Source organism: Ammospiza nelsoni, chromosome 16, assembly GCF_027579445.1.
Source record: "Ammospiza nelsoni isolate bAmmNel1 chromosome 16, bAmmNel1.pri, whole genome shotgun sequence".
Taxonomy (NCBI): domain Eukaryota; kingdom Metazoa; phylum Chordata; class Aves; order Passeriformes; family Passerellidae; genus Ammospiza; species Ammospiza nelsoni.
In genome coordinates, this window is record NC_080648.1 from 883,442 (window position 1) to 899,014 (window position 15,573).

Sequence of the window (15,573 nt, forward strand, 5' to 3'; positions counted from 1 at the left end):
AACATTTGGCTGACCTCTGTGTGTATGTGAAATTGGCAGGGCTCCCTGAAGCTTGTGGTGAGCTGCTGCTGCCTGCAGCTGAGGGTTTGGCCCTGGTAGCACAGCAGGGAGGCAGCTTCCCTGTCAGTACTTCCGTGCCTGAGAGATAAGCATGGCTTGTTCAACTCACAGAATCATATTCTGTGGAAGGTTTGGATTGGAAGGGACCTTAGAGACCATCTTGCTCCTACCTCCTGTCAGGGGCTGGGACACCTTTCACTAGACAGGTTGCTCCACGCCCCGTCCAACCTGGTCTGGAACTCGCACTTTAAAGGTGATGTATTACAAATTGTTGAAGCTCAGTCTTGAAGCACTTACCCTCAAATGAGTAAATGAAAAGTAGTGCAGACATTCTGATCTGAATATATGCAGTTGAGTTTGCTTTAGTTGGGGTTATTTCACACATTAGTGCATTGCCAGAAGTGGAAGTAGTGCGACAGTGTGTCTCAGAGCTTTCTCCACCCTTCCATTGCTACATGGAGTGTACTTGAAATGGAGTATTTTTAATTAGCTATTAACTCCAGAGGATTGGTGTATTGAACAGAATTTGAAAATATCTGCCACCAATAATGTGATTTGGGGAGCACTTCAGCAGCAAGATAAGAGTTGCTATATAATTGTAACAGTAGTAATTCAGTCCACCAGCTAGCAGGACAGGAATAGCATATATTCCTTTTATTGGAAGCATTCTTCATCTGCTGTAATCTTAATGTGAATTCTCTCATAAAAATGAAGTTAAGATGGAGCTACAGATGGAAATACTCACTTATACTGCTGAGAGACTCGTGTTACAGAGACACTGCAGTTATTCTCCAAAAGAGGTGATTCTCTGCAATATGCAGAAATCTCTAGATTTGTCAAGATTTTTGAGTGTCTTAACAGTATATTTTTCACATCATATCTTTGAAGCTCTACATAGTTCTGCCATGTAGGAATGAATCTAGATAAAAACTGGCTTAAGAAACAAATTCTTCCCCCACCCCAAAAAAAAAAATTCCTTTAGTCAGAGTAAGGTTGAATCTGGCTCCCATTAAGATTTCAGGATTTCAGAAGTCCTGAAAACATTTAGTGGAAATGTGATTTTAACAGTTTGGGAAATACCTAAAATTATTTCTTTTTGTGAAACTCAGTGTAGAACAAATCTTATTTTGTCCCCTGGGTCTCATGGGAAGGAAGTTTCAGTTTTATAGATCACACTATTATACTACTTTCTCAGTTGTTCCCAATCCCACTTAATTTACATTACTTGTGTATGTATGCTATAGTGGTGAGCTTTATGCTACAATTTAGTCTTTGTTTTAATTTGGTGAATGACTTTAGTGTACTGACTGCTGGCAGAAGTGTCACAGACCTTGTGGTTTCCACGGGGATGATGGAATTTCCCATGATTGTTTGCATAGATACTAATAAACAACTGCCCTTCCTAAGCTTGCTTTTGTGTGGAATTGCTGTGGCTATAGTGAGGTACAGGTACAATCTGGTTTTGGTTGGCTATTTAGGGCAGGTGCCACATCTGAACTTCAAAGCCTATTTATGTCCACTCTGCAGCAAAGTCTGCTCCATCCTGCACAGATGTAGTGTAGTTCAATGCACAGTAACAACAAAGCAAAATACTCCCAGGCAATTTGCTAGACTGATGGTAGTGTGCTGAGATGCTGTCATAAGTTGCAAATGCAAGATGTGGCCAGGGTGTGTATTATATTGCCATCTGTTACAAGTGGGCAGCAGTTGTCTGCTGTTAATGGGCCAGTGGTTAAACCAGGTGGGGCAGTTTTCTGTATCTCCTCCACAGCCAACCCTCCCTTCAGGAGATCTCTGCTGTCCATGGCCACTGAGTGTCCCTGCAGGGCTGATCCAATCCCAGCATCCCATGGGGAGATGCTCCGCCCAGGGGAGGAGCCAAGCATTCCTGCCTGGATCCAATCTGAGCCTGGCACAGCACAGCAGCCTTTGCCCCCTGCATTGCCAGAGGAGCAGCTTTCTGCTGCCCTGCATGGCCAGAGGGAGCCCAGGCCCATCTGCAGCAGCCCTGGAGCTGCAGAGGAAAACTCCCCCCTTGTGCAGGATCCCTGCTGCAGCAGAGCCACAGCTGGCACTGCAGGAGGGCTGAGCCCCCATGGGATGGGGCTGGGACACCTCCCTGACACACAAAGTGTGAGGTTCTATTCTGACTCTGTCAGTGTTGTTTTGTATTACTGCTGTTTTTTAATTATTATTATTTTTATTTTTTCCTACTAAAGAACTGTTATTCATACTCCCATATTTTTGCCTGAGAGCCCCTTAATTTCAACATTAAAATAATTTGGAGGCAGGGGGCTTACATTTTCCATTTCAAGAGATGCTCCTGCCTTCCTTAGCAGACACCTGTCTTTTCAAACCAAGACAGGTGCACCTTTGTGTCAGAACCAAACTCTGAATTTACTGCAGGCAGGTTTACAGACAGAGCCTCAGTACATCCCTGATGTACTGAGTGAGGCAGTACCCTGCCCTATAAACCCCACCCTGGCAGTGGCTGCCAATCCTGGCACACTGGATGCAATGCCCCACACCCAACCCCTGGAGCCCCTAGCACAGCTCCTGAGGGGCCAAATGACTCGAAGCCCCACCTGGAGGAAGCGCCAGGGGGAATTTTAAGGTCACAGGGCATGAAGCACTCATATGTCTTGATCCTACCTCCTCTTGGAATTTCTGTTGGAACATCACTGGAACCCAGGAGCTGGTGGCTATATATGTCTTTTTCTGTACCTCTTCTGTCTTTCTTTCTCCTAATTTCTTGTTCTTTGAATTTTTAATTTAATTCTTAATTTAGAATTTAGAATCAAATGGGCTCAAAGTTTGCTAAGTTGAATTGGCCCAGTTAATTCTTTGAGAAGTGTTTTGTATTGATTGAATGTTGCACTAAGCCTTTTACCAAAGTTCCTCAATTTTCTCAAGTTGCCAGTAAAGTTCTTTTTGTTGTTTTGATCTCTTGAGAATATCTTGTCAGCACTTCTGCTGTGTGTCTAAGTCAGCATATATAAACAACCATAAACCCTTTTAAAAACCTCATCAGTGGAGTTGTTTGAGGCCTTACACCTTGGCAACACTTGACTTCTACTAGTGACAGTTTGCCTAGATTGAATATTCCAGTTTTGACATCTTGGAGACATTGGCTGTAGCCTCTGGTCTCCCTCCAGCCTTTGCTGAATGCACAAGTCCCAAGAACAGTGATTTTCCACATATACACTGTAGTCTATGTAATATTTTGTTCTGTAAATGCAAATAAAATATTATTTAAATAAATATAAATATTTGAATTTTAAAAAAGCTTAAGGATCTCACACAGCTGTTCAGTGCCTGGTGCAGATCAACATAGTCTGAGGGACCCCCACTGGGAACTGGATGAGTGGAGAAGCAAGGGCAGTAGGGCCTCAGCTGTGGCCAGCTGGGGGGAAGGAGTAGGGGCTGGATGGAAGGCAGGAAAAGTTGCACAAACTAGGACAGGGTCCTCCCACTATGACAAAGACCCCTGTGTGCCTCCATTCTTGGGCAATTCCCTGCAAACTGATGTGTTTCCTTTCAGAACTTGGGTATTTAAACAGTACCTTCCCCCAGGAATTTCTCACAAAAAGTTCAATTTTGTGTTTTGAGTTATGAAACAATAAAAATTAAATTATTTTGTGCAATGCCTTCTGCAACTAGAAACTAAGGGGAAGCTCTTTGCTTGTATACACTAAGGATGCAAATATACCTGTGCATTCAAAAACAGATGCTGGCAGCAGGTGAACAGCAGGTGAGGCAGGGTTGTACCTCCAGGGACATCAGCATTTGGGGAGCTGGGATCTGCATCTGAGGGAATCTACTGCAAAGTTAGAGGAAAGCTAAGAAAACTTGTTGAGATGAGGTGGTTTGTTCTGTGCTGAATTTCCTCAGAAAAATACTGTATTTGCACAGATGCTGTCCTAATCTCAGTCACCACGTGCAAGTAGCAAAATAATTTGGGTTTTGAGACCTGCCTCAGTGTATTTAACACTTTCTGTACCTAAGCACTTGCTATTTCACTTTCTGAGAAAACAACCAGATGTCTAGCTGATTTTTTGAAATATGACAGAACTGAAAAAAATGCTGGGAATTGCTCTGCCTCCTCCTTGTAACTCATTGTTTGTAGAGTTTTGTTTCAACAGCTTTTTGTTTAAATATCCTTGAAAAGGATGTGCACATATATACTTGGCAGAAAAAAAGGTCAATTTTCTTGCATGGCTTTCTGGTGTTTGAGAAAAGATATGAAAAATAAGGATTGTGGTGAAATTTTCTGTTTCCCCCCTTTGCACTTAGTCATTTTTCTCTGACTTTTCTGCTAGAGAAGGCTGTTGGAGATTTCTGCTTTCTACCTTTCTGTCAGACTTTTAATTAGCAGGAGCACACAGCCTGTGCAGCTGGGGTTTTGATGCCTTCCTCACTATTGCTTCCCACTCAGAAGATTTCTATTCATTCCGAGTTGGTATCCAGCCCAAAGCCCCAGCTTCCCCTGAGACCCTCAGCGTGTCTACAGGACTCCAGTTTAGTATTCACTGGAAGAGCTGCACTCCTATGCTAGACCTACAGGCTGCTGGTTGAAGCCATAAGGGAACGGGAGGAAGAATTAGCCTGTGTGTTTATGTGGCTGTGCTCCAGTAAATATTTTGATGCATCTGCTGCCAGCTCTGGTCTGAGGGAATCTACCTAGCATTTAAATTTTGATGGGGAGCTGTTTTGAATAATAACAGTGCAGCTGGCTGTGAGTCAGTGCATGTGTGTTGACTTAAAAAAAACCCTCAAAGCTTAACGCTTGCTGAATGCCGAGCTGCAGTGCTTTGCTTTTTCCCTCCTCCTTCCTTCTTTTCTTTCTTGTCTGGTCTTTCTCTGTTTTGTTTTGTTCTTGGGGGCATTTCACATAGATTTTGTTCACTGTCAGTGGAGGGGTGGGGTAATAGGAATAAAAAAAAATCCTAGCCAAAATAAATTCTCAAAAACTCACGAGTAGCTTTTGCAATGGGTGCTGTCATGGGTACATTCTCTTCTCTACAAACGAAACAAAGAAGACCATCAAAAGGTAAGACCTCCTGCTATGCTTTTCCTGTCCCTTTGGTTTATTTGCTGTGGGAGATATTTGCATGGGGAAGGGAGGAGAAAATGAACATGTGCCACTTGCAAGTAACCTGGCAATGTTTTTGTGAGAGATAATTTGCAGAGGAGAGTGGGATGCTAGGTGGTGGAGAAAACGTGGGCATAAGGAAATTGCTGTGGAGGGGCTTGGGGGTTGAAAAGAATCTGAAATACTGTAATCCTTAATGCAGGCATATATGAGGAGGGGAAACTCAGTGGCATCATATGCAGAGCACTTGCAGAAGAGACCTGTTTATTTCCAAATCCCATGTTGTATAAACCCTTTGAAGAAGGAATAAAATGTAGATACACAGCAAATTCTTCCCAATACCTTCAGGTTTCTGTCTCAGGAAGTATTGTTAGTGTTGCATATTCAGTAATCCAGCACCAAGCATGCAATACTAATGATGTGTGTTTTATAAAGATTAGCAAGAGGGGAAAAAATTAGCATGTTTTTGTAAAAGAGAGAAGCAGGAGCTCATAAAAATGAGAAATTAAACAGCAGTTCCAGGGATTTTAATCCTTAAATCCATAAATATTGCCTATAAATGCTGATTTTTCAGGAGGTCTAGTTTGTATAGTATTTGCTTGAGCTTTGCTCTATTTTCTTCAGGGTTAATTTGAAGATTCCAGGGTGTTGCTGAGCAGAAAGTTGAAAGCACTGTCAGTGGCACAACTGTACCTTACAGAATGAGTATTTTTAGAAAACAAAAGGAAAAACTCTATACCTTTATCAATATTTGTGCTATTTAGAAATATTCCCTGCCCAAACCTCTGCATTTTAGAGTCTTTTTCTAGGGAGGTCTCTATTTCCCCTGAATCTGTTGCTCAGTTCATATATATGCTTTTGAACTGCAGGTTGGTATGGATTTTCTTGCAATTTAAGTTGGAAACTGTCTTAGGAAATATCAAACACCAATTAATGATGCAAAAGGGAAGTGGGCAAGGGCTGTGAGATTTGTTTGTGGCAAGTTTGTGAGCAAAAGTCTGTGTTCCTGATACCTGTAGAGCAACGTTTTACGTTGGAGTGTGTGTACATACTTTACAGTTCAGCTTTCTGTGTTACTGTAATGCCCTCATAATTGTGTGATTGTTTGGGACATGTATGATATTACTTAAAATGTAAGACGAGCTATCTAACTGTCTAATGAGTTGCACCTGAAGCTGGGAAACTTGTGCTTAGGCACTGCAGTACACAAGAACTGAACAGGATGTGCTGGGCATGGTGGTTGCTGTGACACCAAGGGGTGTCTTGTCCACTTGCCAGGAACCTGGGAGCTGATTTCCACTAAATGTAGATAATTTGTGGCTGAACATATCCATTCTCTGTGACTTTGTTGTCTTGTGATTGGCTCTGTGCTCTAGTGGATGGAACCACTGCTTTTTGTTGGAGGTCACCTGCAGTAAAAATCCAGGATATGGTTACACATTTTAACCTTTACAATGGAATTCACTCTTGCTGATGCCTGCTGACAGTGGTTGTTCAGCTATATTTATCAAAACCTGTGTTCCCAGAGTTATATCCTCTTGGCTCTGATGTGTTATCTGGGTGGTTTGCTGTTGTGTTTTACAATGACTGTTAGCACTTCACCTTGTGAGCAGTGAAACACTAATGCTGGGTTTGAATACAATCTGAAATTGTTCTTTGGCTGTCCGTTAAATAGTAAATCAGCCCTACATGATGGACTTGACTCCTTGGTGCTGCCCATGTGTTCCCTTGGCATCTCCTCCAACCCTCAACCATCCTGGTGGCCTCTGCCAGACCGTGCTATATCATATTCAAGTCTGTTTTGGTCTGGGGAGTCCAAAACTGGCCCCAGCACTCTGGCTGGGCTTGCTGAAGTGTTGAGCAGAGAGAAAGGATCATCTGTCCCAGTGTTTGCTGTGCAGCTGTTGATGCAGCTTGATGTGGGGGCTTCTCTGCCAGAGGGCAGCTGGCTAGTGGTGCCTGGGTGCTACTGTTCCATTGGCTATTGCTAAGTTTATCTTTGATCAAGTAAAGTGTTTATAAAATCTAATCTAAGTGTTAATAAAGTCAAATTTTATTATTAGATTATCACATTATTATTTATTAATTATTATATTTATCTATGTGTTTATCTAAATATTTCAGGACTTCTTGTAGTAGATAAGGGCCTGGAGAAATAGTTGTAACAGGGCTAGATCCACAGCTCTACAAATGCTCTCTTGTGCTGGCAAGTATGTGCTCCTCCAAGTAGAGCAGTTCACACCAGTGTCTGAAGCTCTGATTCTCTGGTGTAAGGAAGTAAAAGCAGAAAACAGGCATTGTTTCAAGAAAATAAACAGGTCATGTCTAAAGTGAGGCAGTTCTGAATATATACCAGGAAGCCCATGGTGGGTCAGGGCAGAGTGGGTGCAAGTGGTCCATGCCCTTCCAGCTTCAGCACATGACACAGCTCTGCCTGTGCTGCTCGCCCTCATGTCCTGCTTGTGTCTAGGTCTGGGGTGTTGGCAGTGGGACTGGGGGCTGGTTTGGTTATTCCAAGTGTGAGCAGAAAGGCTGGAAAGGACATACTAGCATTGTTCAAGAATACAAGATTAAATTTCTTGTTCTGATGAAAATGGGGAGCCTGAATCAATAAAGGCAGGAGTGACACAGAAATTGTCAAGTGGAGAGCAGTGGTCCATCAAGCATGAGACCTTGTCTCTGGGAGAGGACAGCATTGTGCAGTGGTACAGGAGGGTATAATTTGCTTGGCTCAAATGTAAAAACTTAATCCAATATAATTGGGCATTTTGTGTTTGTAGGTTGGGACTCACATGCCCTATCCTGCAAGATAAAGATTTTTGCTTCTTCGACTTGAAATCCTATCAGTAAAGCTGCAGAAACTTTCCCTGTTCACTGAAGTGTCCCCAGACAGTCTGTGAGATTGTGCTGTTCACTTTGGGAGTGGCTCAGGACAGTTCCACTGATTATGTGTACATTTCATTAAGAATTCTTTCCTGTTGGGATTCTTGTCTGCCTTTTCCAGCATTGAGTTGACCTACTAAAAGATAATACCTCTTTCTAACATGTTCACTTCACTTGTATGTCAGATCAGCATTCCTGGGATGCTGATGGAGCCTGGCTGAGGTCCTAGGGACAAACTGACAGTGAGCCAGTGTCTTGGTTTGGAAAGACAGGAATCTGCTAAAGAAGGCAGGAGCCTCCCCTGAAATGGAGAATGTAAACCCTCCCTCGCACCCTGTTCCAAATTGCTATAAATTTTAAATTAGGAGGCTCTCAGGCAAAAAATATGGGAGCAGGAAATAACAGTTCTTTAATAGGGATGAAAATAAAAAGGATAAAATAAACAATGCAGTACACTAGAACAACACTGACAGAGTCAGAACCCAACCTGACACCCTGTGGGTCAGGGTGTTGGTGGCAGTCCCATTGGAAATGTGGCTCAGCCCTCCTGCAGTGTCAGGGGTGGCTCTGCTGGAGCAGGGATCCTGTAGAAAGGTGCAGTCTCTTCCTCTGAAGATCCAGTGGAAGGAGAGGCAGCTGCTGTTCCTCTGGGGAATCCAGTGCAGAAGCCGTGCTGGTGCATCAAAACCTCTGGATTATATCTGGGTAGCAATGCTCGGTTCCTCCCTCTGGGCTCACATCTCCCAGTACGATGCTGTAGTTCTTATCAGTCATGCAGTGACATTCAATAGCTGTTATCAGCAATGTCCCCTCCCGAGGGAGGTGTGAATGTGGTCACTCAAAGAGAGAGATAAGGCAAAGTGCCCACTTGGCAAAAGACAACTGCCATACAGATGGCAATAGAATACGTCTTGCCTTGCAGTCTGGAACAGCCAGCAGCAAGGGTGGTTGGTGGTCTGCTGGGCTGTGCTTGGCAGAGCTTCTCCAGTAGACTGAGGGAGGTGTGCTCTTCCACTGGTGAGACATTTGCAGTGCTGTGTCTGGTGCTGGACTCCCCATGATGGAAGAGATGAGAACCTACTAAGCTGAGTCTACTGAGGGACCATGACAAATATGAAGTAATTGGAGCATTTGACGTACAGGGGAGAGATTGAGAGAGCTGGGATTGTCCAGCCTGCAGCAGAGGAGACTCAGGGAAGTCTTAATCAGGGTGTATGAATACCTGAGAGAGCGGGGAGTAGAGGTGATGGAGCCAGATTCTTCTCCCTGGTGCCCAGAGGCTGGCCAAGGGCCAAGGGGCACAAACTGAAATAAATTCCACTTAAGCATTACAGGGGGGAAAAAAAAATTACTATGAGGTTGACTGAACACTGGAAGAGACCCTACAGGGAGACTGTGGAGTCCCCAAGCTTGAAGGTACTCAAAGTCCAAGTGAACACAGTCCTGAGCTGTAGTTAACCCTGCCTTAAAGAAGGAACTGGAGGCCCTATCCAACCTTATCTACCCTCTGGTTCTGGGATTACTGTCTCTTTAAAACCCTAAAGATACAAGAACTTGAGGTGTTGGGATCAGGAAATAAATTCAAAGCTCATTGTGACCCAAATGCCAACAAAGCTGACTATTTGGTCCTCTCTTTAGTACATTGGTAGTTAGTGCTTAGACAAATGGGTGAGATGGACTTCAGACTATCTAGCTGCTTGTATGTTCTCCTGCAAACATAAGCAATAAATCAATAAATGAGCAGAAAAAAAACCCATCAAAACCACAGCACTAAAAAGCAGAGGGCCAGCAGAATAGATAATGCACACACAAATGCATTTATGATTTCAATTAGATGCAGAAATAGAGATTTTTTATGTTTTTCCAGCCTGCATCCAATCATGACCAAATTTGTGGCTACATTCAGACATTTCCGTATTTGCCATGGAAACGTTTGAATTAGCAGATTGCTAAAGCAGGGGGAATTTCTAGTTTTGACTGCTTTCTGCACCTCTGAGTTCTTTTGTTTGTTCTGTAAATATGCACTCACCCCTACCTCCCCCAGTGAAAGTGAAATATAACTTGAATATTTCTCAATACCTGAATCTTGTTTGGATTAGACCTACAGGCTTTGATCCTAACAGCAGCAGCAAGCAGCACCATTTTCAGCTAGTAATCTGGCTCTCTTAAATGTGAGCAACCATGTTTTGATCAAAGACCACCCAAACCTAAACTAGCAAGAGGAGTCTGGCACAGTTGTTTAATTTTCCTAGAGCAAACATCAGAAATTCACTTTGCTTAAAATGTCAGATGTGTGATTTTTATAGTAAGTAATTTTTAAGCTTTATTTTGAAATGGCTTATTGTCCAAAATTATCAGATTTTGTGCCTGACCAGCTGTATTTTCAAGTGGTTTACTTACCAGGTAACCAACTCTGCTTCCCTTTGCAATCATCACAAGAACATCAGATTGCCCTGAGCTCCTAAAGTTTTTGGGTCGTGACAGTGCTCTTTCAGTTCCCTGTGCTAGACAACCTGCTTCTCTGCTCAAAAGGTGAAAAAGTGATTCAGTAGTGTTTCAAGGAGCAAGCCCTTTTCAGCCTTAGTACAGCCATGGAATGGAGATGATAGATTTGAGGAGGGAAGCTGCCTTGTTATTTTCTTTGCCCAGTACACCCTGTTGCAAAAGAAAAGCTTTGAAAGCTCCCCTTCTCTACTTTCTTTCTGTTCCTCAGAGAAATTTGACAGCTTGCCACAATTGTGAACAAATACATGTGTTTTAAAGATTCAGACTGTGCTCTTGGTATTTTCCGAACAGAGAGCAGATTAGCGCTCACCTGTTTTCTTTCTAGAACAAGGACACAATTGTTCCCCCTGATTGGAGATCTGAGCAGGTGCTTGAGAGAATGGAAGAAATGGCTGACTTGGTTTCTCCTGGCTCTGCCTAAGAGCCAGTATTTGGCACTGACACTTCACTTTCTCTCCCTAGTCTTGTCTGATTGTTATCTGTTACAGCCTGGCAGGTCAAGTCCAGGGTTGTCTGCCTGCACTGAAAACTGAGGATTTGACAGGCGGATTTTTTGAGAAAATTACCTTTGTTGAGAGTGTACAGAACAGCACCCGGCAACAAAACTGTTTGGTTTGATGTAAGCATTCAAATCAGAAACAATTTGGAAAAATTGTGGCAACCAGTAAGTGTTGTCAGAACATGCCTCTTTGCATAAAGCAGTTTGGTTTCTCTGAAGCGCAGAGAGGTGTGTGGGAGGCTGCTCAGTGTCACAGCAGCCAAACGTCCCCCTTGTGGCTGATGCACCTCTGAAGGGTGTCTCAGAGGTGAGGGAGCTGTTTGCAGCCAGCTTCACTGTGTCCTACCAACCACAGTTCACCTGAGTGTGGGGTTAGAGGTCTCATGGACTTGTGACTGCTTCCATTCTCCACTTCTCCATCTCTCAGCCAAAATTTCTTTAGCTTCCATGCAGTGGCTAGCTCTAAATTTCTTCCTTTGCCTTCAAGTGATTCCTGGCAATGTGGCAGAGTGATCTCAAATAGCTGGTCTTAGAAGTGGATAGCAATGATAAAATTAAAATAAGCTATGTGTGCCCCTGATTGCTTCCCACAGGCATAAAGCTCCTGCCTGAAATGCTGCAGTCAGACACAGCTTGGAGGTTTGGAATAAAATAAAATGGATGGAGGAAAGTTCACTACAGAGTGTTCTATGTTACATTAGCAAATATGTGTGCTGATTTCCTGCCCATGGGTATGGGTACTGTGTGCCTCTGTGCATGCAGCATGTTCATGCGGAGCCATGAAATCCCACCACAAGGAAAAGAGGGGATCAGAGACTTCAGCTCTGCAGGCCAGTGCTTTGAAGTTTCATTTTTTTCCACAGTAATACAAAAGAGTAAGTCAGGAAAACTTTTAACTTTCAGCCTTGGCAATATTCCAGCCTTTGTCAATACTACCTCTTCTAGTGTGCATTACTGGATATTTGATGTTTGGAATGGGTGCTAGGAAGCAGTTGGGTTTTTTGCAACTGAAAATATTTAATGCTGTAGATGTCAAAAGTTTAAAACTTAATACATTGCAGAAGTTTTGAGTAATTTCTAGCTTTACAGTTGTTAATGCCACCACATATATAAAAGAGAGTCAGTACGGGTTGTACAAATTTTTTGAAGAAAAAATTGAAGTAAAAAACAGGGTAAGGTGAACAAAGGCAAGTTATCAAGTCATTCTGATTTTAGTCAAATGTGAGAGGAAAATAAAAATCTTTTATTTCTCCACTTACAAACCCCTGTTCAAATACTTTATTTTCATATTTATTTAAGCTTTGTTAAAAAGACTGAAGATTTACAAATTTTTAAAAAATGAACTTTTTTTTAGCTAAAATGTTTCATTAATCAAAACTGGTATTAGTTATAATTATTCCCTGAAACTTTCCAAACTAAATAAATTGGCTTGTGATTTGTTGTAGTTTTAGATGTGAATGTGTAAGTGTGACTGTGACTTCCTTGCAGTGGGTGACAGACCTGTGTGATTATGTTAAGTGTTTTGTTTCTTATTCAAAAGTATTACCCAGAGAATGTCATGGCACAGAGACGCAGAAAGTTTGAGTATCTGCTCAGGGTCTCTGTGTCCTGTCGCTGCTCATACCGTGGCTATTTATAAGGTAAGAAGCTTTTGCATTTCTCTGAGAGGCATTTTCCAGCAGGTCTAGAGTGCTCTAGGCACCTCCTACCATTCCTGCAGGAAGGGGCCCAGTGGCCTTGCATACCAACTAGGAAATGCAGGTAACAGCTGTATGGTAGCACAGCAGAATTTTTAACCAAAATATATTTGGGATTCCAGGCAAGGTATTTAATTTTTCTCCTTTTATTTGTTTGAGATGCCAGAGGGAGGTGGAGTAACTGTTATTATAAAATGGATTGTACTTAACAAAAAAAAATTTAAAGTGTAAACTGCATCCATGTTTTCAAAATAGGCAAGTCAAAACTGAAGGCAGCTGTGTCCAGATGTCGCCAGTCTGTGGTTGTGGCTGTGGTGATGTCCGTCCAGACTGAAAAGGATACAGATAGCGGTCAGTTCGTCTCTACCTTACTTCTGCCAGCACTGCTCAGCGCAGAGAGGCTCTGAAGAGTTTGAACAAAGCACAGCACAACTGATTACTGTTCATGGGCAGGATGTGGGTCTGGAGGAGGCAAGGGAGGACTGTGTGCTAGCAGGCAGGCGTGGGGCAGCAGAGTTGCCTGGGGGGCTGAGCTGGTACTTGCGGGTGGGCCGAGGGAGAGCAGGCAGGAGGGGAACTGGCCTGGCTCTGGTACCAGGATATTTTAAGGAAGACACAAAAAGGGTAACAGAGTCATCCTTTCCTGGCACAGCTCTACTACATCTGTTTGGCTTTCCTCAATCCAAACATTACTTTCTTGACATATTTAACAACCACAGCTCTTCACACACACCAGTGTTTGCTTTTCTTTTGCTCCACAAAAACCCTTCTCTCCCAAACTTGTTCTGTGGGTGGGCGGTTGGGAAGTGCCCAAAATTTCTGTAGATGGCCACAGCTACAGTCTGTAGGCATAGGACATTTTATACTGTGGCTGAGAACAGCTAAGGGAGAACAAGGCTGTGAGGATACATGTTGTGCTGCTAGAGGCAGGTTTCTAGGAAACCCATGAGACTATGGCATTGTTTTACTGAGGGCTCCTTAGTGGAACAGGAGAGTGTTACTGGGAGGGGGGAACCAAATTACAGCCTGCCAGAGATCAGTGCTGAACATCAAGGGCTTTTAGTGCTCTGACACAATACATGCTTCAGCCTGTCAAATTTATATGCAGAAAAATATGGATGAAACAAGCCACATTCACAAAATTTACCTAGCTACAGCATGGTTTCAGAAGCACAGCTCAAATGTTTTGACAACTGTTGTAACTTTGCTGCCTGCAGCTCAGGGCCAAGCTCCAGGTATGTTTTCCCAGGCTGCTGTTGCTCTATTCTAGTGAGTGATTCTGCACATCAACCCCATAGATTTTTTGATAATCAGCTGAAACCTCAGGCAAGGCCTCTGTTTAGCACATCAAACTGCATGAACTGAGGGTTGCTCCCTGTGGGGTACCCACAGCCATGTAAAGGATGATGCTGTTAGCTCTCCAGCTGCAAAATGTTGGGAGCCAGCAAACATCCATGGGAAAGCACAATTTCCCTCAGGGAAACTGTTTCATCCCATGCAGATGAACATTGTGGTGCAGTGGGGAGCATCAGCACCCTTTTGCATTCCTAATCCACACAATTCAAAGACCTTGTTGACCATGTTGCCATTTGAACTGGGAGCAGTAAATGGAAATTAGAACTGGGAAGCAGGAAACTTTTGTGTCAGTGCAGAGAGGATTGTTGCCTGCTAATCCTAATAAGCCAGTGTAATTGAATTGGCACACTGGTTTACATGCTTCGCTGGGAGTGTCAAACACGACCCTGAACTGTGATGCTGGCACCCCAGGAACTGAAGGCATGTCCTTGTGTGGAGCTGAATCCCTGTAACATGGCTTTTGTTTTTAACCAATATTTTAACATGGGAGCTGACAGAAGGTCTCATTTGCAGTATTGTGCACACAGAATTAGCCAGGCTGCAGACAGCTGGGGAGACAGCTACAGTAGGGCATGAGGAAAATTCTGCCAGGGTGGTCATTTGTATATGGGTAAAGGCAAGCATGGGCAGTTCTGCAAAGGAAATCTGATCCCAAAAGATCCTGTCCTGATTGTGTAGGTAGCAGCTGGACCTGCATCCAGGTTTGGTACTGGGACAGAAAGTCAACCAGAGACTGGGCTTTCAGGAAAATGCCTTTCATTTCCAGGCTTTGAGTCATCAGAAGGGGCTATTTACATTAGCAATTTGGCATCCTCTGCTTGGCAGGAGTTAAGAACATTACAGCTGAACTGCATAATTTCTAATCACCTCTTTGATTGAGCACTGGGCTGCCCTGGCTCACTGCAGCCCTCTAGAAAAGTATGAAGTAAAAAGCAGGGAATTTTCTAATCAGGTATTTTCTGGGCAATGCCATCAGCTATAGCACTTTATATGACTACATTTGCATTTCTTGTAGATGATACTGTCTTTTCTGTTTCCTCTGTCCTTATTATTGATGGAGAGGAGCATGCTGTGTGCACTTTCCTCAAGTGCCGGTTGCTGTGGCTGCTCAGCAATGCAAGGAGAGACCACTGTGTCATCCTGAGTGTCACTCACAGCCCAATCACATCCAGGTGGATGCTGTGCAGGGTAAATATGGGGCTGCATCTGTTCAAGAAACTGCATTCTCATATTGTGCATACTACTGGTTTGTAAAACCTATAAAGCCTATCAGTTGTTAGACTAAAAGTCTGGTTCAAACCTGAAACTTTTCTTTGCCCCATGGAATTTGTGAGATATTTTGGAAACTCTGGAAATGCTTAGACTTGGAATGAATTTTGTTATGGCTTTTTCCATTGTGTTTGGCAAAACTGTCCCCTTATGAGTTGTTGCCTAGAAATTATTGATGGGGGAATGACCTGCTAAGAGTTCTTAACCTCCAG

General features: G+C 43.2%; 1 protein-coding gene across 2 annotated transcripts in view; it reads left to right on the forward strand.

The window, feature by feature from the left end:
• Window positions 1–4,755: 4,755 nt before the first annotated feature.
• Window positions 4,756–15,573, forward strand: part of KCNIP1 (potassium voltage-gated channel interacting protein 1) — a 168,569-nt gene continuing 157,751 nt past the window's right edge. For both annotated transcript variants that reach the window (XM_059483980.1, XM_059483979.1), the window contains exon 1: window positions 4,756–5,110. Coding sequence is in view for 1 of the 2 variants with exons in the window: in XM_059483979.1 (XP_059339962.1) it covers window positions 5,050–5,110 (61 nt within the window). In the remaining variant the exon portion in view is untranslated. The remainder of the gene's footprint in view (window positions 5,111–15,573) is intronic.